This window comes from Rhipicephalus sanguineus, chromosome 4 (genome assembly GCF_013339695.2).
Source record: "Rhipicephalus sanguineus isolate Rsan-2018 chromosome 4, BIME_Rsan_1.4, whole genome shotgun sequence".
Taxonomy (NCBI): domain Eukaryota; kingdom Metazoa; phylum Arthropoda; class Arachnida; order Ixodida; family Ixodidae; genus Rhipicephalus; species Rhipicephalus sanguineus.
In genome coordinates this window covers 1,727,651-1,752,851 of record NC_051179.1, presented here as the reverse complement: position 1 = coordinate 1,752,851, position 25,201 = coordinate 1,727,651, and the positions used below count along the sequence as shown (strand labels likewise).

Sequence of the window (25,201 nt, the reverse complement as noted above, 5' to 3'; positions counted from 1 at the left end):
GTGCAGTCGCCGTCTGACAATGCGCTGGCGCCGCTTGATAGCGCCTCTGACTGGCGTTTGCAGGTGGGTAACGCCATGGAGAAGGAGAGCGCCAATGCTGCTCAACGGCGCAGAAGAGCCGAGAAGCTATAGTCATCGGATCCCGAAGTAGCTGCCTGGCAATTAGCGGTTCAGCGTACGAAGAATGAACAGAGGAAGGCTAAACGTGCTGCGGAGACACTGGAGGAAAGGGAGGAACGTCTAGCAAAGCGGCGTCGCCAGGATGCTGAGCGACGTGCCCGACCACCTCTGCAGCAGCAGCAACAACAAGACGCCGTCGATGACGTCAAGGCTCGCCGATCTTAGCGAAACTGTGAAACTTAGCGAAAGCGCCAGTGGGACTCGGACCTTCGAGACGGACTTCGTAAACAATCCGTTTGGATACGTGTGCGACGTGTGTGAAAGACTATGGCACATGAAAGACTTGACGCCGCTAAGTAGTGCCATGCGTGACACGTTGAGTTTAGTAGCGGCGCCTGAGTGGGGTGAAACCGTGGCGGGGATTTGTACAACGCGCAAGAACTTTATCGTTAAGCAGAACATTCCGCTCTTTAGCGTTACCAATGGGTATCGTTACCCGGCCATGCCGCCAGGTCTACCGGTTCTGAACGATGTGGCCGAATGTGTGTCATTGGAGCAGCAGTAAGCATGACAATCAACCTAATCCTAGACAATCTGGGAAGCTCAGAATAATCAGCTCAACCTTTGCTAACGCTACGTATATCCTGGCGTAGCCGAGCTAAGCCACTGCAAATTTTTTTGTTTGGATTAGCGTGATGCTATGAGCGTGGCGGACGCTTTTACGACGCTAGGGTTAAGATGGCCACCTCGCGGTGTGCTAAGGCATTGACAAAATTGAATTTCTATTGAAAGCGAGCCGAATGGGACGGACGTGTAACGCGTTGCAGGTGATAATCACGGAGGCCACAATAATGACGAATTACTTTACCGCTCCCAGACGGCAACACCACCGCGCCAACCGGGAGAGTGGTAGATATAAAAGGCGCGTTTGTAAAGCATCTAGAGTATGTGACTAGGGCGCAGTGGATAGCGTGCCCGGCATCTGTTGTTGCGGACCGAGCGGTCGTGTGTTCGATGCCAGTTGACGGAGCTATTTTTCTTTGCCATCTGATCGTGTAAATTTTTTCGAAGTCATTTCCGTGACGGAAATACGTCACTGAAGTCTTGGTTAACCTCGGCATAAAACACTTTCGTGTTAAAAAACGACGCCTTTACCATGATAGGGCGAACATACATTTTGTTAAGCAATATTACTGCATTCCTTCGCAATTCAGTTTTTTCGTTTCAGAGTTTTCGTAGCAGCCAGGAACGAAGCACCAGCGTTCAGTTCTCTTCGTTTTATAGCGCATTATAACCACAGCTCACTAATGCATGACCCGTGTACAATAAAGAACACGTAATTGGTGAAAAGAAAAAATCACGCCGCGTTTCCTTCCAACGGGCAATCTGCGACAGCGGCGGGTGTACCCGCGCCCCCTGCAGCAGCGTCCCTGGCGGCATCGGCGCGCAGACGAACCCTCCCAGGCAAGGGAAACGCGCTGCGCTCAGCACACCTCCCCATTCTAGCCGCCCTAACCTAGGGATAGTTGTCCTATCCCAAATGCTGAATACTTGAGCAGTTTCATACCGAGCACAAGAAGAGACTTGTTGATGTTGTTTGCCTCGACGAACGTGTTTCCTCGGCTGCGCGTCTTCTTGGTCTTCTCGGAGCCAGCGAGGTCGACGAGGGACAGCTTTCCCTGGCGCCGGATGAACGTGTTCGGGTCATCGGGGTCGTGCACTTCGGAAGCCAAGCTGATGGTCAGTATGCTGTGGCTGCGACTTGAGTGTTCGTTCATGTCGTGACTGCGCACCTGGCGGTTCTTGCGGCCTGCACAGTAAATGGTAGCGCTGCAATATGCCGTAACGTGGAAAATCTATTTCATGAGCGTGTTTCTTTTTATTGCGGTCGCACGTGACTGCACAGTTTAAGCCGCAGCGAGCCATATGACTGCAATGAATTTACGCAGAGTACCACAAAATGCTGACGCCAATCGTCACCACAACCAACCCACCCCTCCGTCGCCTTCGAGGTGCTCCTGCTCACATATTCCAAAGTCGATCTAAATAGGTCGCGAAGATTCGGGCGAAAGGCGGTTCAGAACCAATTGCCAGCAACATCAGCAAGGGGAGTTATGGGTGCAGCGACTGAAGCGCGACTAGGTGCGCGCGACAAACAGTAATAGCAAAAAACCTTCTAAGCGCGACTAAGCCGACTAAGCGCGACAAAACCGACTAAGCGCGACAAACACTAATAGCGAAAAACCAAGTTTTATTCAAGGGCGAAGCAATCATAATGTTTTACAAGTGAAGTATTTTTTCCTGAAAAATATTATGTAGAATCAACGTGAAAATATTTTATGACAGTGTCTAATTATTACGAAAAACCTTTTTCTTAGCGCCTCTGAAGAGACGAGCGCGCCATTATTGTTCAGTGCAGCCCTTGCCGTGTCTGCATAGGCGTGCTCATAAAGTTCGTCTGCGGCGACACGCCCTTCATGTGTTTTGGTGTTCCGCACTTGTACGCATTCTTTAAATTATTGTCGTGAGAATTTTTGCTGTGCGCGGAGTCGCGAAGTGCGTTTCATCGTTGGTGAACGTGTTCAGGAGAGTGCCCAACGGGCAACGGGACGATGCGGATAACTTTTACTGCTGTTACGATCGGCCCCTGTGCCGAAAGAGAAGCGGCGTCCCCTGTTCTTCGAACAAGGCGTCGAAGGGCAGCTTGCCTGCTGAGAGCCATTCAAACACTTGATTTGCCCTCCCGAGACGGGAAGTGAGGCGCCATGCAGTCTCACACATCAATGTTCGACGAGACGACCGTAATGGTCTCCGGTCGCGACATCTTCCTTGAAGAGACAGCGGTGTCGGCGCGGATGGCAACCAGTGCCGCTAACTGAGCGATGAGGTACTTCGGAGCGGTGGACCTTCTCATGCGCCCGTTTGTCCGAGCGTGTGACCCATCGCCTTACGGCCTTCACATGGCAAGGAAGGACCGCCTTGGTGCCACAGGTACTGAGTGCGGTGGCCACGCCCCGGTCCAGGACGTTGACCTGGGCGGGTGGAAGCGGCACCCTCTATAGTGTCGTGTGTGACGTGATTGGACCGTCGCAACTTGTAGCAATTCCCCCATCCAGGGATCTGGGGAAAAGAGACGCTTTAAAACGAACCCCCGCGGGCTCATTCGACACGAAATCGTCGTCATGTAAACGCGAAATCTTCATTATGTAACAAGATGTTCGTTATGTCAGACGAAAATGTTCGTCATGTAAGAAAATGCTCGCCACGTAAACAATGTAAATAAAGCACGTTAAGTTTCCCTTCAGTCTCTTCATGCTGCCTCTGCATCTTCCTTCCTAGTCTCCGGGGCCTGCAAAGGCCGCTCGCAACAACTGGATGGCAGACGGTGGGAAAAGACGGATCGACGGAAAGCGACATGGTCCGGAGGTCAGCCGAAAGCCCTAGAACGTGGAATTCGGCGTGATCGACGCGGCGTACCATGAACGCACGGTATGGGGTGAGTGCCCGCCTTTGCGCTTGAGAGTTATCGAGTCTTTTAGCCAAGGCCCGTTAATAGATAAACGTTGCAACTGCTAAGAAACTGTGGTTGTTATCTCAGCACTGAGCAGCACGCGGTGTTGATCAGAGCATGATAGGATAAGCAGAGTACCTCAGGTTATTTGATAGACGCAGATCAGGGTACGTTGCGAGAGTGTTTTGGGATGTTTGAAACAGTAGAAGAGTGACGGTGAAACAGGAAAACGGTAGAGACGGATGTTGGCCATGTGATGCTGGTTCTCTGGTTAAGCTTTTGGTATCTGCTGTGGGATTTGCCAGCCTTCAATTTCTCTAGACCCAGAATTGAAACGCGGGTGGGTTTCTGCTTTGTGAGAGCTGAGCCAAAGCAAAGTAGACGCCACGGACACGATGAGATTGACGACAGATAGCCTGTTTGAGTTGTGTTGGGAGCTCGACTTAGATGTAGGCGACGATACGCCTGCATCTGAAATCTGTGAAGTAATAATTGAAAGCAATAACAAGGAGGATATTGAGTACTTCGGGAATATAATCCTAATTGAACAGGAAACGAGAGAGGTTAAGATGAAAAGAGAACAGGAAGAGCAAATAGAGGAAGCAAGAGTTAAAGAACACAGGAAGGCGATGCAAGCATTAACTGAGGAGTGTGAAAGATTGGAACGCGAGTGTGAAAGGTTAGAATCGAGCGAGATAGAAAGCAGCAGAGTGGTCACTCTGTAGATGCAGCGCACGAAAGTTGCGAGGAACAGTCGAGTGCGGTGCAATTCAGAGCCGTTGAGAAAGTTAGCACGTGTGAGAGCAGCGTGTTCATAAGTCAACTGAAGGTATCAGCTGCGGAAGAGTTTCCAGTAGCAGTAGAGGCTGTTGTAGGCCAGAATGAGCGCGAAGAGGTGTTGTGTCAGTGGAGTGCTAGAGAAGCAGCCAAGAGCGGTGGAAAATCTGGCGCAGACACCATGTGAGCGTATCGCAACAGTGGATCTTGCATGCGGTGTCCAAGGACTTGTCCACCCGCTATTCGAGAACACCACAGTAAGTTCAGGAGATGGCGCCAAAGTACAGTGTGGAGAAGAGAGGGCAGTTGTGAGCTTCCAGGTATGTGAGCTAGGTTCACGTGACTGTATCGCAAAGGTGGGTCTTGCATGCGGTGTCCAAGGATATGTCGACCCGTTAGGCAAGAATACCAGAGTGACATAGGCGTATCTACCGGGGGGGCAAGGGGGGCGCTAGCCCCCACTGAGAGATGTTAGGGGCGGCCGAACCCCCAACATCGACAGTGGTCATTGTCGGTTACAGACTGGGAAACTAACAAGTGAGGCAAAGTTTTAAATGCGAACCATTTCTTAGCGAACCTTTGGCGCTTTGAGCGTTTCCTTTCTATCTATCTATCTATCTATCTATCTATCTATCTATCTATCTATCTATCTATCTATCTATCTATCTATCTATCTATCTATCTATCTATCTATCTATCTATCTATCTATCTATCTATCTATCTATCTATCTATCTATCCGCCTACGTCTGGGTGATCTCATGATCGCCTCCTTAACTTGGTGTAGAACAAAATTGGCATGGCAGGGTAAGAGCATTTGACGAATATGACTGTCGGGTCATGAAATGAATAACGTGAAAATCCTGTCGCGTACGTCTTCAAACTTTTTCCTCGAGACATGTGTGGCACATACCCGTTTACCACGGCCCCCGGTGTACGGGTATGCGCCAGAGGTGATTGATAGTTTATATCTACCCAGGAACGGCGAGAACAGACATTGGTAATTTAAATGAGACAGCGTGAATAAAAACCGACATCGGCAGCGTTGACCAGACGAATGGAAAGAATAAAAATTAGGATCCCAGCAGGAATCAAACCCAAGCATTCTGCGTGGCAATCAGATATTCTACCACAGAGCCACGCCAGGTCTATAAACTGGTTTGTAAAAACAGTATCTGCAGGCGTAATGTCTGTGCAATGTCATTCAATTGTGGTTGTGTGCTGGCTATCTAATCTTACAAGAAAGCAATAAACAGTGTATATGCACTCCTGCGATACAGGCGTGATATCAGATCTACGGGGCATGGGGTACATTTTAGCGCAAACTATGAAAGAAAGCACGGCAAAAGAGTAGAGGAAAGCAGAAAGGTCGAACGCTAAACCTAGCGCTCGACCTTTCTGCTTTCCTCTACTCTTTTCCCGTGCTTTCTTTCATAGTTTGCGCTAAAATGTACCCCATAGATTTCAACCAACTCGCCCAGCAACAAGTCTTACTCATCAGATCTACGTCTGTGGTTGCAGTGTTGGCTCCGCTTTTATAGCAGTCTAATCAACATTACATTTGTATTCCTATGATTCGTAAGCTATATTGGAGCATTTCTCGATACCGGTGGAACACATCAACGAAAGTTACGTGTGATATTCACATGATTGCACCATAAAGTGCACTTAGTTTCGATAATACTGACGTAGGTACTCTAGGGTGAATGCTGACATTACGTCGCACCTCAAGTTACCCTTTAAACGCCAGTGTTGTCGACGTACCTGGTAAGCCAACGATGTACACACAGCTACTACAGTTACAAAAACACGTCGATCCACCTCGTCACGCTTGGCTCAAAGCGATCAAGTACACCATAGAAGTACTCGCTGACTGCTTCGCATGAAACCGATTTCCACAACGCGTGGGGTCTGCCGATTTTTTTTTACTTGAACGCAGTAATAACGTAATTCGGTAAAAAATCTTTCCTACAATTCTGTTGTGACGACTGTCCTCCGTGTGTCATGACCACGCCTTGGAGGCTCTCTGCGGTGCGGCCTGTCTATTGCACGCTTTCTCGCCGTGCGCTCGAGCATTGCAAAAAACGCTATCGCTCAGCAGGGGCTTTGTAAGATTACAGCAATCTGTCATGATTTTATTTGTTCGGCATGACCTCAAATTTAAGTAATCGGCGACGCAAATACGGGCGGGAACCAGTAAACGTTTTATAGCCCTATCAAACGCTCTCCTTTTTCAGGAAATTTAAGTTCTTTCCTTCAAAACAAATAGCATAGCCTCTGCTTCATATCCAAGCTGCTGTGAGTCGATGTGTGTTCAGAAGTGTCGAGTATTTTAGTTGTGCCGATCCAGGAGAGCTAATAAAGATTCCCACTTTAGTGAACAAGGGTGTCAGTGCAGGCTAGTTGGTGTTGAAACCCTGCATTCCCCTTGTTCAGTATATTGCCCGTTCGGCAGGCCCTTTTGTAAGTCATGCTCTCCAGGACAGCACCTCTTTCCTGTCATCTTCTGTCTTACCATCTTCGTACGCGGCGCTACACCCAAACCCATTTTAGTCTCTGATTAGCCTGACTCACAAGTTGCTTATCATATGGTAGCCTGCAGCAATCGCGGCGGCTTGTAACAAGGCAGTGGACTCAGCACATTGAGAAGCCCAGCTTTCAGGTTTGCCCTGTAGCTTGATCTACCCCACCACGGAGATGATCAGCGTCCATGGTTTTCTGACTAAGAAGGCTGCCCACCTGCGAAGGATTGTATCTGTTCCTAATAATGTTTATTTCTCTCTCTACCTCTCTGTCAGCAACGATGAGTTCACAGAGTGGTAGAGAGGTATACGCGCAAAAACAGCTCAACGTCGTTATACTACAACTGAAAGTATTTGTTGTACACATATGAATCCATCTCGCCCGCTGCTACAAGTAGCCGCTGCCAATGCCATTGGTGGGTAGCCTTCTTGAATTACGTCCAGAATGGGACTCTGTCTGGCTATTCTAAAAGAAATAGTTATCGTTCAGCACAGTAATGCACTGTTTATTGTGCACACTTCATTTTAACACCGCGAGTTCGCAGACTTGTGAAGTCGCGCAACAACGAGGCGATTTCATAGCACACCGAAACTTTTTGACGAATAGCGATGAACCGCACCTCCACCAGTGTCGCAACGCGGAAATAACAAGGTACAGGACCACGTTGCGACGACGAAAGACAAGTCTGTATTCGGATAACCAGAAAACACAAGAGCAGACGCTTCAACGTCGTCTTCAGAGTGATGTCCGGAGGTGACGCCAAAGAACAGAGTAGAGAGTGCAATGAAGTTGTGGACAACTCCGAGGCATGCGAGCTAGGTTGTTCGGAGAAAAACAGCTGCATTGTTCCCAGATGCGTTAAGCTATCCGCCAGTCTAGAGAGCGAAGAAAATGATTATTTGTATGTAAATCATTTAAACTGCGCGGGTGAGACAGCCAGCGAAAGTGCTGATGAGCAAGAGATGCGAGCGGGAGGCTCTAATGTTGAATTCCAATGGCGGAGTGGGAGCAAGCTTTTATGCTCCTTTTGGAGCAAGTGTGTTCCAATGGCAGAGTGAGGGCGGGAGTTTAGCGTTCCAATGGGAGAATCAGAGCGGATTCAGAGCGGGAGTCATTCGGTGGAGCAGTGAAAGTTGCTCCGCAAAAATCGGCGGAGTGGACCGGAACTCGGCGTGACGTACTTCCTTTAACACGTTTGCCTGCTTGGGGGTGCTGCCGGTGTTGTTTGTTTTGACAGTATATACACTCTAAGCCGCAAAGGTGCGAAATGGGAGTAAGTGCTGCATTTCGTCCCCGCAACAGGTAGTTCGTCCCCGGAGGGATTAACTGCAAGACGAGGGTGCCGTGTGCAAAGTGAGGGAGGAACTGTTAGACCACAGGGAGCAACGTTTACTCCCATGGAACTTTCCGGCGCAGTGGCGGCCTCGAACGAATGGTCAGCATGCGCGTATTCAAAGAGTCCGCTAAAGAAATGAACTGTTAACAGTTTATTTAAGTGTAAACGGTCTTGTCAACTACGGCAACTGCGGCAGAAGTAAAGTAATATCGTTCATATGGCATAATAATAAACAAATGTGAAAAAGCTCCCACACACACAAAAAAAAATGTGCTCGCGCCCAAGCTGTATCAATGCGCGGCGTGGTGGTCTCGTCGTATGCACGGCAAGCTAGGACTCGGCGGTCTTGCGGTGTGTTGTGGATGTGTTCTCGTTTCCTAGTTGCGATTGCTGTCACTTGTGGTGCGCTGAATCATCTTCGCGTTGTGGTAAACGTGATCTGCTACTGGAATGAAGTGCTACCCTATCGAAACGCTACGCGCCGACTGGGACATCGCCTGAGAGGTGAGTGTAAACAAGGCTGCCATCACTCCGCGTGATTTTACCTGTGTGCAGTTGATATGTAACGATCACCGCTTGTTTAACATTCACGTTCTGCGCGAACAAAACACGCATGATTGATGAGCTCGCGCGATACAGCGTCGCGATTGCTGCCCCGTCTGCTATAGGATTACAAGCATGATGGTTGGGCCATCGAAACATGGTAACCTCGGTAAAGGCTCAACATTAGCTGTAGCAAGTACAGCTGTTCAAAAATAGCTTTGTTTTCAGTGCTGCCCAAATAAGCGTTGTTTATCAGAAATATTCGCGACTTTTTCAAACAAAATTCACGTAAACTCCGCACAATATCTTTTATTGCAATCTAAACAAGTCATTTCGGAAGACTGGCTGTTAAAATAGTATGTCTAGCTAAAGGCTTAGCACCGCTAACACGGGCAGTCGGCGACGGCATCGGCGATTTCGCTCGTTTGTAGCGATGATAGGAATCATTTAATTTTTCTATCTCTCAAATGAAGAGCAAGCTTTATTGATAAATAAGTGGGCCCACTAGCGTGTCGCTGTGAAAGCGTGAAACGTTAAACTCGAGGACGGGTTTTTCGAACTTCATAACACATTCTGAACTGTTCCAATGCAATGCTGTGAAAGAGTAGTTTTCGTCTAATTTTTACGCATGCAGCATTTCTAACAGACGCCTTGTGACGTAACTGGAAGTGCACGAACAGTTCTGCTGGAAATATTAATGCTTCTGCAATTACTTTTTCAGGAAATCGATGAATGGGAGCGCTGCGCCTCCTGAGAAACGTCTTCAACAGCTTGCAGCTATATGAACACGCTCTCAGCAGCTGTCAATGGTGCTGTTGCACTTCCTGACGTCGGCTGGACAGCATGCATTCGAATAAAACATTGCACTTTTCATTGTGTCTCCTATAATGCAGGGAAACCATCCTATCTTCTGTATTCAACAAAGTTGTTCAATTTATGTGTACGCACGATGCTGCAGAATTGACACGAGTCGTTGAATAAACTTCGTTGTCTCTTTAGACGTTTTCGTTTTTTTTTTGTCATTAAACAGACATTTTCGCTGAACGGTATAACCAACCGTGTTCTGCACAGTGAGAAGCGAGCAAGCTTGGCACGTCGACGGGAGCATATATGAGAACGCTTATATATACATACATTCATCAAGCGCCCAAATTCGCTCGAAACACGCGCGCAAAAAAACCAATCCAACGCATTTTACATTTTCATGAACGTGATCACCGAATGGTTGCTTGCGAAACACTGAAGGCTGAAGTCTAATATAAGGAATCTTGCTACTTTGACTAACATGGCAGAACGCGCATCTTCCAGATGCTGCCTGTACATATATAGCCTCGGTAATATTCACTCTGCTGCGTACTGGCGTGTGGTATAGTGGTTAGCGTACGCGACTGCTGATTCAATGGTCACGAGTTCGAATCCTGTGTGTTTGTTGTGAATTTTCTGTAGTTTACTTCTGAATTTATTTCCGTACAATAATTGTATATGTCGTCAAATGCGTGTATCAACCTCCAATTCTCGGTAATTCAACCAGAAACTGTAATAAATTGATTTTTTTTAATCGAGAAGGAGCAACTGTTAGTCCCATCAGGGGTAACAGTTCGTCCCTACGCAGCTACCATGCAATAAATCAGTTACTCCCTAAAAGGGGTAACTTTTACGCCCCGACATTTCGTCCCTGAAAACAACTGAGGACTAACAGTTCGTCCCCTGACAGTTACTCCCTAAAGGACGAATCGTTCATCCTTTAGGGAGTAATGGTTGTGGCAGTGCAGTTACCCCCCAAAAGGACGAACCACAGACCCCTTTTCGTCCTTTGCGGCTTAGAGTGTACGGGCGACATGGGCGTCTGGATAAATCGTGCGGCATTGCTTCCGCTGATCCATGGCGACAGCTCCGCGTCGGAAAAACTCCAGTTCCTGCACGAGCGATTCATCGGATAGTGACAGTGACGCTGAAACTGCCGCGTACGAGTGGGAATTCGACAGCGGGATTAGCAGAATGCAATAACTACACGCAAGGAATTCTGGGCAACTTAAGCATTTCCGCTTCCTCCTTGCTCCCATGCTTGCTCCGGCGGCGCGGACTGTGTTCCAGTTGCGGATTTGGAGGCGTTGCTCTACGCCAGAGTCGAGTGCTCGCTCGCAGAGTCCATCCGCTGCTCCATCTCTGCCATTGGAATTCAACATTCAACAACAGAGACGCCGTCGAGCCAGGAGCGCGGCAAAAGAGACGACGACTTTGAAGAAAGGCTCTGAATTCTTCTGTCTGTCATTCCCCATTAGCAGCCATTGGCATGTTCCAGTAGGAAACGTTAGTAGAAGTAGAAGTGTAAGTCTTAGCTAAAAGCCGACTTCTTCTGTCTCTCATTCCCATTAGCAGCCATTGTTTACCTCCAAGGTAGTGCCTGGTGAGATTTCTCCTGAGCGTGATTAAACAATAAAAATTTTGTTCAAAACGCCGTTGATTGATGAAATAAACCAACGAAAGACGCCAGATGTTTTGTAAAAGCAAAACTAAAGAACGCCAGATGTTTCTAAAGCAAAACGAAAAGACGCCAGCTGCTTAACGAAAGACGCCAGATGTTTTCTAAACCAATGGTTTTCTAAACAATGAAAATTCACAGCGTACATGTAAAATAAAGTGAGCTGCAAGTCGTCATAACTCATCGAACCTTTAGTATAAACGCGCCCGATCTCATGTCGGTGATGATGTACTGGGCAGAATTCACGGAAGATTCACGGTTTACCGATGAACCTCCGCAGCTTCGCCCACTCATCATCATTCACTCCGTGGATATGCTGTGATTTTTTCTTCATTTTTTTCTCTCGGACGTCTGGGCCAACCACGTGGTCTGTGCCGCCACTTCCGGTCGGCTTGCGTCGTTCTCGTCGAGCGGAGCCGATCGCACTGTGTATCGCGCGTGCTTGAAAACTGCGCGTCGGTTTGGTAATGTTGGGTGTGCACCTCGAACGCCGTAGTGTTTTCATCGCTCTGCCAACCATGGAAGCAAACCTGCGCGCTCGTTTGGAACGAATGACAGCTGAGATCGGTTTTGGCCCATACTCCGATACACCGCCTCGTAAGACGGCACTGGCAGACGACCCCGAAGCGCCGCCATTACCGGACGCCGGCATTGTTATCGAGGACATGCTGCGCCCCTGCCTCGGTCGGTCGTGAGAACGCGCCGACGATGCAGTTCCCAGCTGACGAGGCAACACTCGAACGGCTGCCACTCTCAACGGCAACCGGCGATGGTCAAAAGCACAGAAATATTCACGTTTTCGGCACTGCGCATGGCGAAGAAAACGGAACCACGCAACTACGAGCAGACGAGCTGTCGGTGAGACCGGAAGTGCTAAATATTAATGTTTGCTCGGTGTTTTTAACGCGATAACAGAATATAAACATACATATTATCTACTTATTGAACTCAAAATTAACAACGAAAGTAATAATGAGGGTGTTATCGTGATTATAACATCAGCCAATGGTGGAACTGCCGACAATCGCGTCATATTTTGCGGACTAATACATCATTTGTCGAGAGAAGAGGGAGCGATTTTAAGCTGACTTTGAGAATTTATTGTAAATTCCAGGCCGTGCGCATCGCTATAATATTTGGCTCATTGTAAAAAGACAGGGCGTGCAAACACGGACACAAGAAGGAAGTCAGGACACCACAAACGCCGACTAACAACTGAAGAGACGCACAACGGCTGAAAAGAAAGAAGGCACGAAAACTTATCTGCGCATGCTCATCCAACAGGCGAACCTATCAATCCGGCACGCGTGGCGGTCTACGTGGAAGATAACTGTTCAGGTATTTGATTTCATCTTTATACAAGTTAATCGACGGTTGGCTCACGCATGCGCTACTACTATTCTCGATATGCCATGCTTCAATCATCAGGCGCGTTTCTTCATTTCTATGCCGGTACAACACTGCGCATTCATCAAATTTTGGCGTGCACTTACAATCTCGACAATGTAAGGATAGATTAGAAGGTGAGCCTCCTGTTAGCGATCTCTTATGTTCTAATAATCTCTGGTTGATGCATCGGCCCGTCTGTCCTACGTAGAAGCGGCCGCAGCTGAAAGGGATCTTATAGACCACACTCGTACGGCAATCAATGAATTTGTTGGTGTGTTTCACGAAACAAATATCGGTCCGCTTCTTGTCTTTTACTCCCTCATTCTTCCTCTGCACAGCGGCACAAATCTTACCTAGCTTATCGGCAGCCGTGAAAACAACATTAACGCCGTATCTAGTTCCTACTTTCTTTAGCCTGTGAGATACGCGATGAATGTACGGTATACCTACGACACGTGTCTTCCTATCGCTTTCTGCAACCATGCTCGGACTTAACACAATAGACTTCTTTAAACGTTCAGCGACCTTGGCCACTGCATCACGAGGATACCCTACATCTAAAAGACGCGTAACCTGTGCGTTAAAGCTATCACTCATTTTGTGCTCACACGACTTGGTGAGGGCTATCTTCCACGCAGACCGCCACGCGTGCCGGCCCGATTGATAGGTTCGCCTGTTGGATGAGCATGCGCAGATAAGTTTTCGTGCCTTCTTTCTTTTCAGCCGTTGTGCGTCTCTTCAGTTGTTAGTCGGCGTTTGTGGTGTCCTGACTTCCTTCTTGTGTCCGTGTTTGCACGCCCTGTCTTTACAATGAATACTTACCAACTAGCTCAGCTCTCTGTTATTCTATATTTGGCTCGCGTGTTCTCTGGAGCCTCGACTACCGATCGGCAGCGCTTTTTGAGCATGCTCGAAAAGTGTTGCAGGGCCCCTTTAAGGCAGTTTAATATGAAGCTTATACTTGTATCGGGATTGGGAGCTTCAGCGAGAGCTCGAAGAAACGCTTCGATCGCTGCTTTGTGTTTTAGTTGTACGATTTAGGGCAGGTTGTTTTCACATGATATTTTTGGACTCGATATGTCTCAGTGCGGGCAGGGCCCTCTCCTGTGCCTGTGGTCGTGTGTGTGTATGCGTATGCCCAGGAAGGAAGCACCGAGGAACGAGTGTGGGAGTCCATGGTTCGGCGTCATTGGCAGTGTCCCGGAGGACGCGACTTTCACTGACGCTTCGGGCAACCTGTACAGCTGGTCACCCTCAGGTCGACTCTCCCGCCGGTGGACGAGCTGTTACAATCGGCCCCTGCGCCTAAGGGGAAGCGGCGTCCCCTGTTCTTCGAACAAGGCGTCGAAGGGCATCTTGCCGCTGATAGCCGTTCAAACACTTGAAATGTCCTCCCGAGACGGGAAGTGAGGCGCCATGCAGTCCCACACATCAATGTTCGACGAGACGAGCGTTGGTCTCCGGTCGCGACATCTTCTTTGAAGAGACAGCGGCATCAGCGCGGATGACAACCAGTCCCGCTAATTGAGCGATGAGGTAAGATGATGTGCCCGGTTGTCCGAGCGTGCGACCCATGCGGCCCTACGGCCTTCGCATGGCAAGGAAGGACCCCCTTGGAGTCACAAGTGCTGAGTGAGGTGGCCACGCCCCGGTCGAGGACGTTGACCTGGGCGGGTGGGGGCGGCACCCTCTATAGTGTCGTGTGTGGCGTGATTGGACCGTCCCAACTTGGAGCAATTCCCCCATCTAGGGATCTGGGGAAAAGAGGCGCTTTAAAATGAGGCCCCGCAGGCTCATACGACATGAAATCGTCTTCATGTAAACGCGAAATCTTCTTCATGCAACAAGATGTTCGTCATGTAAGACGAAAATATTTGTCATGTAAGGAAATGCTCGCCATGTAAACAATGTAAATAAACCACGTTAAGTTTCCCTTCAGTCTCTTCATGCTGCCTCTGCATCTTAGTCCCAATTCTCCTGTGCCTGAAATGGCCAGTCGCAACACCGCCGAGTGCTTGCTTCGCTACCCGCGGGAACCATGTGCTGTGCAAGGACGCAATAGGAACACACGTATGCCTGACGACCCATGTCTTCTAGATAAGAAAGCGCTTAACCGATAAGGTTCGGAATATTGTGCTCGCTGGATTTTCGTCAATCAGTATTCCTGCAGCCCGGCTTCCTTCGTGAAGACGCAGTGCCTACTATTATTCCTGCTATCGGTGAGCATATCGCCAAGTTATATATCGCGCTAGATTTGCTTGCCTGTATAGGTTATAACAGTAATTTATCGGAAAATAAGGCAAAACATAGTGCACGTAGTGTCCGTTCACTTTTTGCAAATATTACCACACTCGGTGCTCATTGTGTGCAGTGTAATAAAATTGCGTTATTGATACCATTGAACAAAACTGAAATGACATAATTTTGGCGTGACTAGGCCTGATTTCTTGTTCATAGAACTGCAGCGCGCAAGCAATGTACACTTTAAAGGGGTACTGACGAATATGACCTCGCTAGTGTACTTGTATTAGTAGCCCCAAGAGAGCTTACAACGGGCCCTAGAAACGCCGCTCTTCCAGCTTTCGCTGTGACTGTGCTGCGATTTCAGCGCAGGCCTGGCGTTTTTTTTGCGTGAAACGAAAGGTCAAGCCCTCAAGAGCCAAGAAACGGTATTGCTAAGTGCGAGTGCGCCCTGAAAAAGTAATTACAGTATGTTTTTAAAAGCTTGTTTTGGTTCCTACTGTACCTTGACGTCGCAACACGGCATGAGCTTCTCGTCACGTGCTCGCACAATATATAGTGACGTTTTCACGGCCGCTCCTCACCGTGGGTCCGTTCGTGACGCACAAGCGGCCATTTTAGAGAGAGAGTGAGAGAGGGGGTTTATTTATAGAAAGGCAGAGAGGTCGGCCTGAGCGATAGTATGCTCTAGCCTGCTACTCTACACCGGGGGTGGGGAAAGGGGAGAAAAAAGAATGATGGATGACGATGGTAAGTAGGTGACTATGTACAGTCCCGTCTAGGTGGTGCAGTGCTATAGCCGCGCATCCAGTCCAGTGGCTTGTAGGAAAGCTGCGACCGCTCTTATGACCACAGTTGTGCTGTTGGCGTCAGGCCAAGGACCCAACACAACCTCATCAGTTAATGGCCTATTATGCACTCCTTCAGTAGAGGAAATCAGTTTCTGTCGTTCGCGTGCGTATGCTGGGCAGGTACAAAATATGTGCTGAAGTGTTTCTGGCACTTGACAGTGATCACAGTTGGGACCGGTGTCACTGCAGCCGATGATATGTGCATAACGTCTTGTGGAGGCCACACCAAGACGAATTCGGTGAATCATACTTGTGGCGTGTCGTTTTAATTTACGAGGCATACAGAACCTCATTTCGGGGTCCCATTTGTGTAATCGCCGGTGTCGTCGCTCCGGTTTGGACCAGTGCTCAAGTGTGAGGTTACGCATTACGTACCGAAGCAGGGCGTTCGTGTCTGGCCGTGAAAACGCAGTGCGCACTTCAGGGCCACTGGTCAAGGCTCCTTTAGCTTCGGCGTCTGCGTCTTCATTTCCCATTATGCCGCAGTGGGCAGGAATCCACTGGAAGGTGACCAGGTGGCCATTTGTTGAAGCAACGTGAAGAAGCTCCATAATTTCTATGGCTAAAATATAGTATGGACCTTGTCTCATGACGCAATTAATGGTTTGCAAAGCGGGTTTTGCATCGCAGAATATCGTCCATGTACGAGGTTGCTCTCCAGATCTGAATCTGATTGCCTCCCGGATAGCAACAAGCTCTGCGGCAGTTGATGTGGTCTTGTGGTCTATTTTGTACCGTCGAGGTATAACCATCTGTGGGATGACAAAGGCTGCAGCAGAGGTACATAGCGTGGTGGATCCATCGGCGAACACATGCACGGTGCCGCCGTACGCTGTATAAATGTGTTGTATGGTCAGTTGTTTGAGGCCAATTGGTGAAACTAGGGACTTCTTCGTAATTCCAGGAATCGCAAGGCTAACAGGCGGTTTAGGCAGGACCCACGGAGGTGTTCCAGGAAATCTCGGGGAAGAAAACCTTAATGGTAGAATGTTTTCATGCCGTGATACTGCTTTTGAAAAACTGTAGTTTGGGTGGGTGGCGCGGAGTGCTGCTAGCGGGTGCTGCCTGTGTCGGGTCAACAGGCGAAGATGCACTCGAAGTGGCTCGCAGCGCATGTATACACTGATGGGACAAGCCCGAGCTTCCGCGATGGTTCCATTCGTTGACGTGCAGCGTGGTAGGCCCAAGCATGTTCGCAATCCTTGAGCTTGAATACTCTCTAGCGTGTTCACACAGCTCGGTCTCATGTTTGAGAGCACCGGCATGCTGTACCGTATATATTGTCACGTGGTCGTGACGTCGACGAAGACAACAGTCAGCACGTCCGAGATGAAACTGTTTATTTGGCCGAACTTGTGGCCGAGAAAATGAGAACTAGAACTACAGCAATACACGCTGTACAATGATAGCGGCGAACAGGGCGTCGTCCGTCGATCAACTGACAAGCGGTCAAGCGCGTCGGCTTTTATACAGGCGCTATGGAACTTTCCAGCAATATCGCTGGTGGCGGCGTTATCTCTCGACATAGCTGGAACATTCGCGTGCGGCACGCAATCTTAACAAAACGATCTACTAAAATCGTGAGGCTTCTCGAACACTGCTTCGCGGCCAGCGTCGAGCGTTGATAACCGTCCTTGCTGGTCAAACTCGAACACATCAAAATAAAAGAAGCGGGCGTGGCAATATTCTACAAACAGCGCATTGTAGAGTTGAACAAGTGACAATTCTGATGGGCCCCATCTTGCTCCTGCCACAGTCCGAAGAACGAGAACAAAACTTTTCAATTTTGATTTCAGTGCTGCGACGTGTCTCGACCATGCTAGATCCCTGTCTATGATTACCCCAAAGAACTTGTGGTGCGTTACAGTAGGTATCGCCGTTCCATTAATAGTTATAGGGTATCTTGACATATGTTTGCGCGTGAATGCAAGCACTGCGCATTTGTCAATGGAAAGAGTGAGAACCTGGCGCCGTAAATATTTAGCTGTTAACGTCACTGCACGTTGATGTCGAGCACGCAATTGCGGACGAGTAGCTCCGGACGCCCATATGCATATGTCATCCGCATATGCGCTGACTTTTACCGTGCTGGGAAGTTCTGCTGACAGTCCAATCATAGTAACGTTGAACAGAATTGGGCTGAGAACTCTCCCTTGGGGAACACCACGGTGAATAATATGTCGATCGGTGTCTCCGTCGCTTGTCGTCATGTATATGGTACGGTCACTGAGGTAACTTACAATCCAGGCGTACAGCCGTCAGCCGATGTCTAAATCTTCCAGTGCGTCAAGGATCGCATAATGCAGCACATTATCTTGGGCGCCCTTAATGTCTAGGAAGACGGCCGCTACTAGTCTGCGTCGGTTTCTTTCCTCTTCAACATTTGAGATCAAGTCGACCACACCGTCGACTGCATATCGTCCTCTTCTAAAGCCGTTCATAAACGCAAGAAAGCAATTCTTGCTTTCTAGAAGCCACTCTAATCTTGACAGCACCATCCTTTCCATTACTTTCCCTACGCAGCTGGCTAAGGCGATCGGTCTATAGGAGGAAAGGGCATGAGGACACTTCCCTGGTTTGAGCAACGCAATAATGCGACTGCATTTCCATTTAGCTGGGACATGTCCCGACTCCCACGAGTTGTTATAGTGGCAGAGCAGGATATGTCGTGCTTCTGTACCAAGATGGCGGAGTGCAGCGTACGTGATTCCGTCAGGTCCTGGTGCCGATGAGCGTCGGGAAACAGAAATGGCAGCGTCAAGCTCATGCATTGTGAAAGGCACATCGAGGCGCTCATCAGACGATGGGGGCGCTATGGTGGTAAGAGTCTCAATCACAGCATCAGTGGTGGCCGCGATAAGGCTGCATTAGTCTCCGGCTACGTCAATTGCTCCTCGACCTTGATGTAGAGCCACGGCTTGGAATGGTTGACTTTGTTGTGGAATTGTCTGCAAACTTCGTACCACCCGCCAGATCTTAGATAGAGGTTGCCTTGGGTCAAGAGATCCGCAGAATGACCTCCACCGCTGCCTGTCAAGCTTGTCGAGATGCCGAAGAACGTGTCGTTGAGCTCGGCGACAGGCGGAGAGGTCGGACGGGGATTTCGTTCTTCTGTGTCGTCGTTCTGCGCGGCGACGGATTGCACGAAGTGCCTCGTATTGGGAGTCGGTTGCTGATATCTGCATCGGTAGGTTAACCTGTCTGGTTGTGTCACGCAGAGAATAAGCAATGATATCCTCTATTTCGGATGATACAGTTGTGTCTTGACAGATGCCTTGAACAAGGTCCAGTCTGTTTGACGGATGTAGCGTGAAGCTGAGCGGCGAAACCACCTAAACTGAACATAGGTTGGGAGGTGATCGCTACCACGAGTCTCCAAATCCGTGCACCAACATGCAGAAGACAGAAGGCTCCTGGATACAAAGGTAAGGTCGAGGCAACTGCTATAAGAAGTACCACGAATAAATGTAGGTGACCCGTCGTTGAGTACGCTTAGTCAATAAGTGCACATAAAGTTCGCCAAGTCTCTTCCACGGCAATTCATCGCAGTGCTACCCCAGAGGGGATGATGTGCATTGAAGTCACCAATCACAATGTGTGGGCTTTGTGCGGCTTGCAGCACGGTCTTCAGGTGGGAGCAGTCGATCTTCGCGCTTGGGTGGATGTATCCTCCTATTACTGAGAACGTCCGCCTTTTATGTTTTATAGTCAGGATCATGTAATCTTTGCTAGTGTGCGGCACGATGTCGTGTCTTAAGTACGTCAGATCGCATCCTATACAAATTAGTACTTTACTTGTACGTTGATCGCTGCGAGACCACATTTGGATGTACCCAGAGATGCGAAAAGTCGAATCCATGTTTGGCTCGCAGACAACAATAACTGGAAATTGGTATTTAAAAACCCATTGTCTGAAATCTGACAAACGGCCACGTAGACCTCGAGCATTCCATTGCATAACAAGCGACTGCCGCATGCGTTCTTCGAACATCAGTGCCATGTTCGCTTATTGAAGAACCACCAGAAGTGGCTCCAAAACTTCCAGTAGCTGGACAGCAGCCTTAGCAGCGGGTGTGTTTAGGCCGCCAGGAATCTTGCGCATTGAACCCATCAAATTTTTTAACATAGACTTGACGTCTGCATTATCCATCTTTTCATTGTCTTCATTGGGTGCAGTAGCACCATACGATAAGGGCGTACAGGCGGCTCGTGATGGTAGCGAAGGCCACTGAAGCTCCGACGTATTCAGAGCCAATGACTGCTTGCTTTGCGCTTGCATAGACTGTGAAAGTAGTGAATCTTGTGTACCATCCTTTGTGGCCGCCAAAAGCAGGCGAGGAGGTGATGAAGGCTTGGCTTTGGGTGTTGATTCTTCTACGCGATGAACACTGCTGCTTCGATTGCGTCGCAGTCGTGAACGATGTATACGGCGCCGCACAGCCCTTGCAGCTTCTCTGTGAGTCGAGCGGTCTCGAACCATCTTCTTCATAATACTTATTTCATTCCTCATTTTGGGACATTCCTTTGACGTTGCGTTGTGGGCGCCCGAGCAGTTTGGACATTTCGCAGCGGCGTTGCAGTTATCACCATCATGAAGTCCACCGCAATGTTTGCAGGTTACTGCAGCCTTGCAAACTGCACTGACGTGCCCGAATTTCAGTCATTTATGACACTGCAGAGGCCTAGGCACGTAAGGGCGCACCGAATGCCTCACGTACCCGACCTTTACATGTGTAGGCAATGTGTCCGACTGAAACACTATTTTTACACATCGGGACCGCCCGAAGCGATGAAAACCAACAATGGGAGACGACGATGACAGCAGTTTCTCAAGGCTAGAGTCTGTGATGTCTTCGTCCACGTCGTAGATAACTCCTGTGGTCGTTTCCTTGTCGTATGCGGAGAATGCGCGAACCGAAATGTTTCCCAGCTGAACAATCGCTTTCAGTGTGTCCAATATGCTCTTCGTAGTGACCTCCACAGACAGGATGTTCTTTCGAGCATTTATGCGTATTTCTGCAACTTGGCCAGGGGCGACAAGCTCAAAGTACTCCGACAGGCTCTGCCTGTTCAGCGAGTTCAAGATGTCTGTCGTCGATGTGGGCACATACGAGATTGTCTATGACCGCATGCTACTCGCCTTTTTCGGTGCTTGTGGACCAGTCGGCGATGTCCTTCTGATTTTCCTCTTCAGGCGGCGGCTTGATACGACGGTGAAGTCACTGTCCGAGGCCATATCTTCTGTGGAAGAGCCATCGGAAGTATCAATGTGGACCACGCTGGGGCCGAAGTGGTCACTCGCGTCGGAGGCAGAATGATGTGGTCGTCCGGGGCCCAGTTGCTGGATGGGGTTTTGGTCCCCCATTCTAAGGGACAACGTCTCTCAGAGTTCTTGTCGTTGAATGTAAGATCACGGCAGAATAGTTAGAAAACTCAGTTTTCGTACCTAACGTCATCACAACTTGCCAGACTGCTGCGCGAAGTTACCAGAATTTGTGCTGTAGCCTGACGTCAAGCTAGTGTTGATGTCAGTAGGTGCGTCATGGAAAAATTGACCTTAATATCTAATTAAAATATATTATGCCTAAACAGGAGAACAGGGACCGATTACTCACATATAATGTATAATGAAGTGACGAAGCATTACTATATGAACAGAAAAGAATTCCCAGTGCCACACGATAAGCTCAATAGAGCTCAAGCGGTGACTCTGAGATTGTTACAGACAGGCACTTACCCGAATCCAAACTTTATTAGCAAGATATATCCAGAAAGAGAGGTACAAATCAGTTGCGAGAAGTGCAATGGCATCATTACTCTGGATCACGTGCTATGGCAGTGTCCTGTGGCTTTCACAGACTGACAAGGAAGGCGACTGGTGGCAAAGAGTCCTTCACAGTGGAGCTCTTTCAGATCAAGTTCAGGCCGTCCAGAAGGCCCACGATATGGCGGTAAGGTTAAGCCTTACTGTCCCAACGTGGCAGCCGCCTGCATCAACTTAGGGTTGATCTTCAGGACCCGAATAAAATTCATCATACTATACCATCAGCATTTGCTGAGCTTCACACTTGCTCAGAGCCGTCTCTGCATACAGGAGATTTTTATGGCAGACAGAGTAAACTCGCCTTCGAAAAAAGGTGTCAGTACCCCTTTAAGGAACCTGCGTATGTGCGAGGCAAATAAGCAAAGCTGCAAATATGAGGGGTACGCTGCTGGTTGCTTTAATGCGACTGCGGAAGATGCCACGAACGCCGAATAAAAGTTGCAATAAGTTTCCTAGTAAAACCAAGGCGAATTAAACGGCTGTACACTTAGACACCACTGTCTAATCATGAGTCGATATTAATTTAGTTGCTGTTGACTTGAAGCGCACTAGCCATGCACTCGTCAGCACGCCTTAACGCGACTCCTTAGCAACCAGGGTCTACAAAACCAATTTTGTAGCGTTAGCTACACTTGCCTAGCCGGAGCCTATTTCGCGTGGGTCATCATGAGCCGTGCTGCGCATGCGCGAGGATGAGTGCGGAGCCGGCATCTCACGCGCGCTCCGCCACCGCCACACACGGCTCGCGGCTGCTGGTGGCGGAGTGCGGGAGGAGTGGTGTCGTAGCGGGGCAGACAGAATGGCGCCGGCGCGCGCGACTCGCCGCTGCTGCTCTGCGCATTCGAGAGGGGTGACGTCGTAGCCATGGCGCGCGCAGCTATTCCCCTTCGCTGTGCAGTCGCCGTCGGACAATGCGCTGGTGCCGCTTGATAGCGCCTCTGACTGGCGTTTGCAGGTGGGTAACGCCATGGAGAAGGAGAGCGCCAATGCTGCTCAACAGCGCAGAAGAACCGAGAAGCTTATGTCATCGGATCCCGAAGTAGTTGCCTGGCAATTAGCGGTTCAGCGTACGAAGAATGAACAGAGGAAGGCTAAACGTGCTGCGGAGACACTGGAGGAGAGGGAGGAACGTCTAGGAAAGCGGCGTCGCCAGGATGCTGAGCGACGTGCCCGACCACCTCTGCAGCAGCAACAACAAGACGCCGTCAATGACGTCAAGGCTCGCCGATCGACTGCCTATACTGTGAAACTTAGCGAAAGCGCCAGTGCGACTCGGACCTTCGAGACGGACTTCGTAAACAATCCGTTTGGATACGTGTGCGACGTGTGTGAAAGACTATAGCACATGAAAGACTTGACGCCGCCAAGTAGTGCCATGCGTGAAACGTTGAGTTTAGTAGCGGCGACTAAGTGGGGTGAAACCGTGGCGCGGGTTAGTACAACGTGCAAGAACTTTCTCGTTAACCCGAACATTCCGCTCTTTAGCGTTACCAATGGGTATCCTTGCCCGGCCATGCCGCCAGGTCTACCGGTTCTGAACGATGTGGCCGAATGTGTGTCATTGGAGCAGCTGTAAGCATGACAATCAAGCTAATCCTGGATAATCTGGAAAGGTCAGAATAATCAGTTGAACCTTTGCTAACGCTACGTATATCCTGGCACAGCCGAGCTAAGCCACTGCGATTTTTTAGACAAAATTTCGCGCTAGGGCCAACAAAATAACGTCACTTTAATACCGAATGTTGCGTCACATCCGCTTTATTTTTTGTTCCGCCGGAAGTGTTCCCTCCTCACACAGATGGCGCTAAGCCCCATGAGCAGCTGATGAGCCGCCATTTTCTGAACGTATGGGCCTCTATGGAAGGTTCGCTACCAGTTATATTTTAGAATAACAGAGAGCTGAGCTAGTTGGTAAGTATTCATTCTGAAAAGACAGGGCGTGCAAACACGGACACAAGAAAGAAGTCAAGACACCACAAACGCCGACTAACAACTGAAGGGACGCACAACGGCTGAAAAGAAAGAAGGCACGAAAACTTATCTGCGCATGCCCATGCAACATGCGAACCTATCAATCCGGCACGCGTGGCGGTCTACGTGAAAGATAACTGTTGAGGCATTTGATTTCATCTTTATGCAAGTTAATCGACGGTTGGCTCACGCATGCGCTACCACTATTCTCGATATGCCATGCTTCAATCATCAGGCGCGTTTCTTCATTTCTATGCCGGTACAACATTGTGCATTCATCAAATTTTGGCGTGCACTTACAATCTCGACAATGTAAAGATAGATTAGAAGGTGAGCCTCCTGTTAGTGATCTCAAGTGAGATTTTACCAGGAATGCCTCAAGGTCCGTTGCTCGACTTCGCGTGACGATCGCCGCCAGAAGCAGATGTACGCCGACTGGATGAGGGTAGCTAACCAGCATGCGGAATTCATATGGAGGGTAAAACTTCGAGAACTTCAACCATGTAAGAGGAAGATTACTTCTACTGTTTCACCGCAAAATAACTTGCTAGTCCTTGGAGGAGCTGCCTTAGATGATAGTCACTGCAAAACCCTAGCCTTAGGTCCTAAGTACTGTTTTAAGCCGATCCTAAAACCAATAGACGTTTTAAGTTTGCCGCGTACAATCACTAGACTTGTTCCTGAAGAAGAGCGTTCCCACTGCATTTCAGACTGCGCTGCTAGCATCAAGGGTTCTAATGTGCATCTCAAGTGTTCTGATCCTATCCGGCCTTTGGTTAATTACTGTGTCGAGAAGAAACTCAGGCCAGTAATTTCAGATAAGGAAGGCTATTTTGTAATTATGCCGGACAGTTTGTTCTGAGAAAAAGCATTAACAGCCGTAGAAAAGAATTTTAGGATGGTAAAACTTAAGCCATCGGTAGTTAGGCAACGTGCTGTTGACCATTTGTTAAGACATAATCTTGAGAGAATAGCTTGTAATGTCAAAAAGGCTAAATCACTTACTTTAGAATTGTTTTTTTCAGCCAAAACACATAAGAACGAGATTCCGTTTCGAGCAATCGTTTCAGAGCAAGGCACCTGGCAAGTCGCTGTATCTAGTTATTTGCAGAACTGCTTAACCTCTTTGAGTTTTTCTGACCCTTTTCGTATGCGTAATTCTCAGGCGCTAGTTCAGTTCCTCTCAGAGAAGAACCCCGGCTGTTTTAAGGCTTTCAGTATGGATATTGAAGACCTATATTATTCTTTGCCGCATAAGGACTTGTTAAAATGTGTTAATGAATGTATTAACGAACAAGAGCACCAGACGGTTTTCACCGAAAAATGTGGTGTTTCTACCGGGCATTTCTAGAAATCCTATCCATGTATTTAAAGTCGACGCTGGTAGGTTGGAAGGAAGGCGTTTATGTGCAGAAATCAGGGCTATGTATTGGTTCTAAAGTTGCTCCGGTTCTTAGTGATTTATACCTTAGCAAGATTGACAATCTTTTGGAAGGCGCCTTAGGTAATTCGGTTATTAAGGTTTTTCGTTATGTGGACGATTACTTGATTTTTTGTAGTGGTGAGGACTTTGAAAAGGTGGTAACTTCCGTGAGTGAAAAATTTGAAATAAATGGAGGAGGGCTGAGCTTTAC

The 25,201-nt window shown here is 48.7% G+C and overlaps 1 protein-coding gene across 1 annotated transcript in view; it reads right to left on the bottom strand.

Moving 5' to 3' along the window:
• The window catches only part of LOC119389195 (kinesin-like protein KIF12), a 332,325-nt gene that overhangs the window by 285,877 nt on the left and 21,247 nt on the right, over positions 1–25,201 (bottom strand). The window contains exon 3 of the mRNA XM_049415048.1: positions 1,688–1,930. Within this exon, the coding sequence (XP_049271005.1) occupies positions 1,688–1,930 (243 nt within the window). The remainder of the gene's footprint in view (positions 1–1,687; positions 1,931–25,201) is intronic.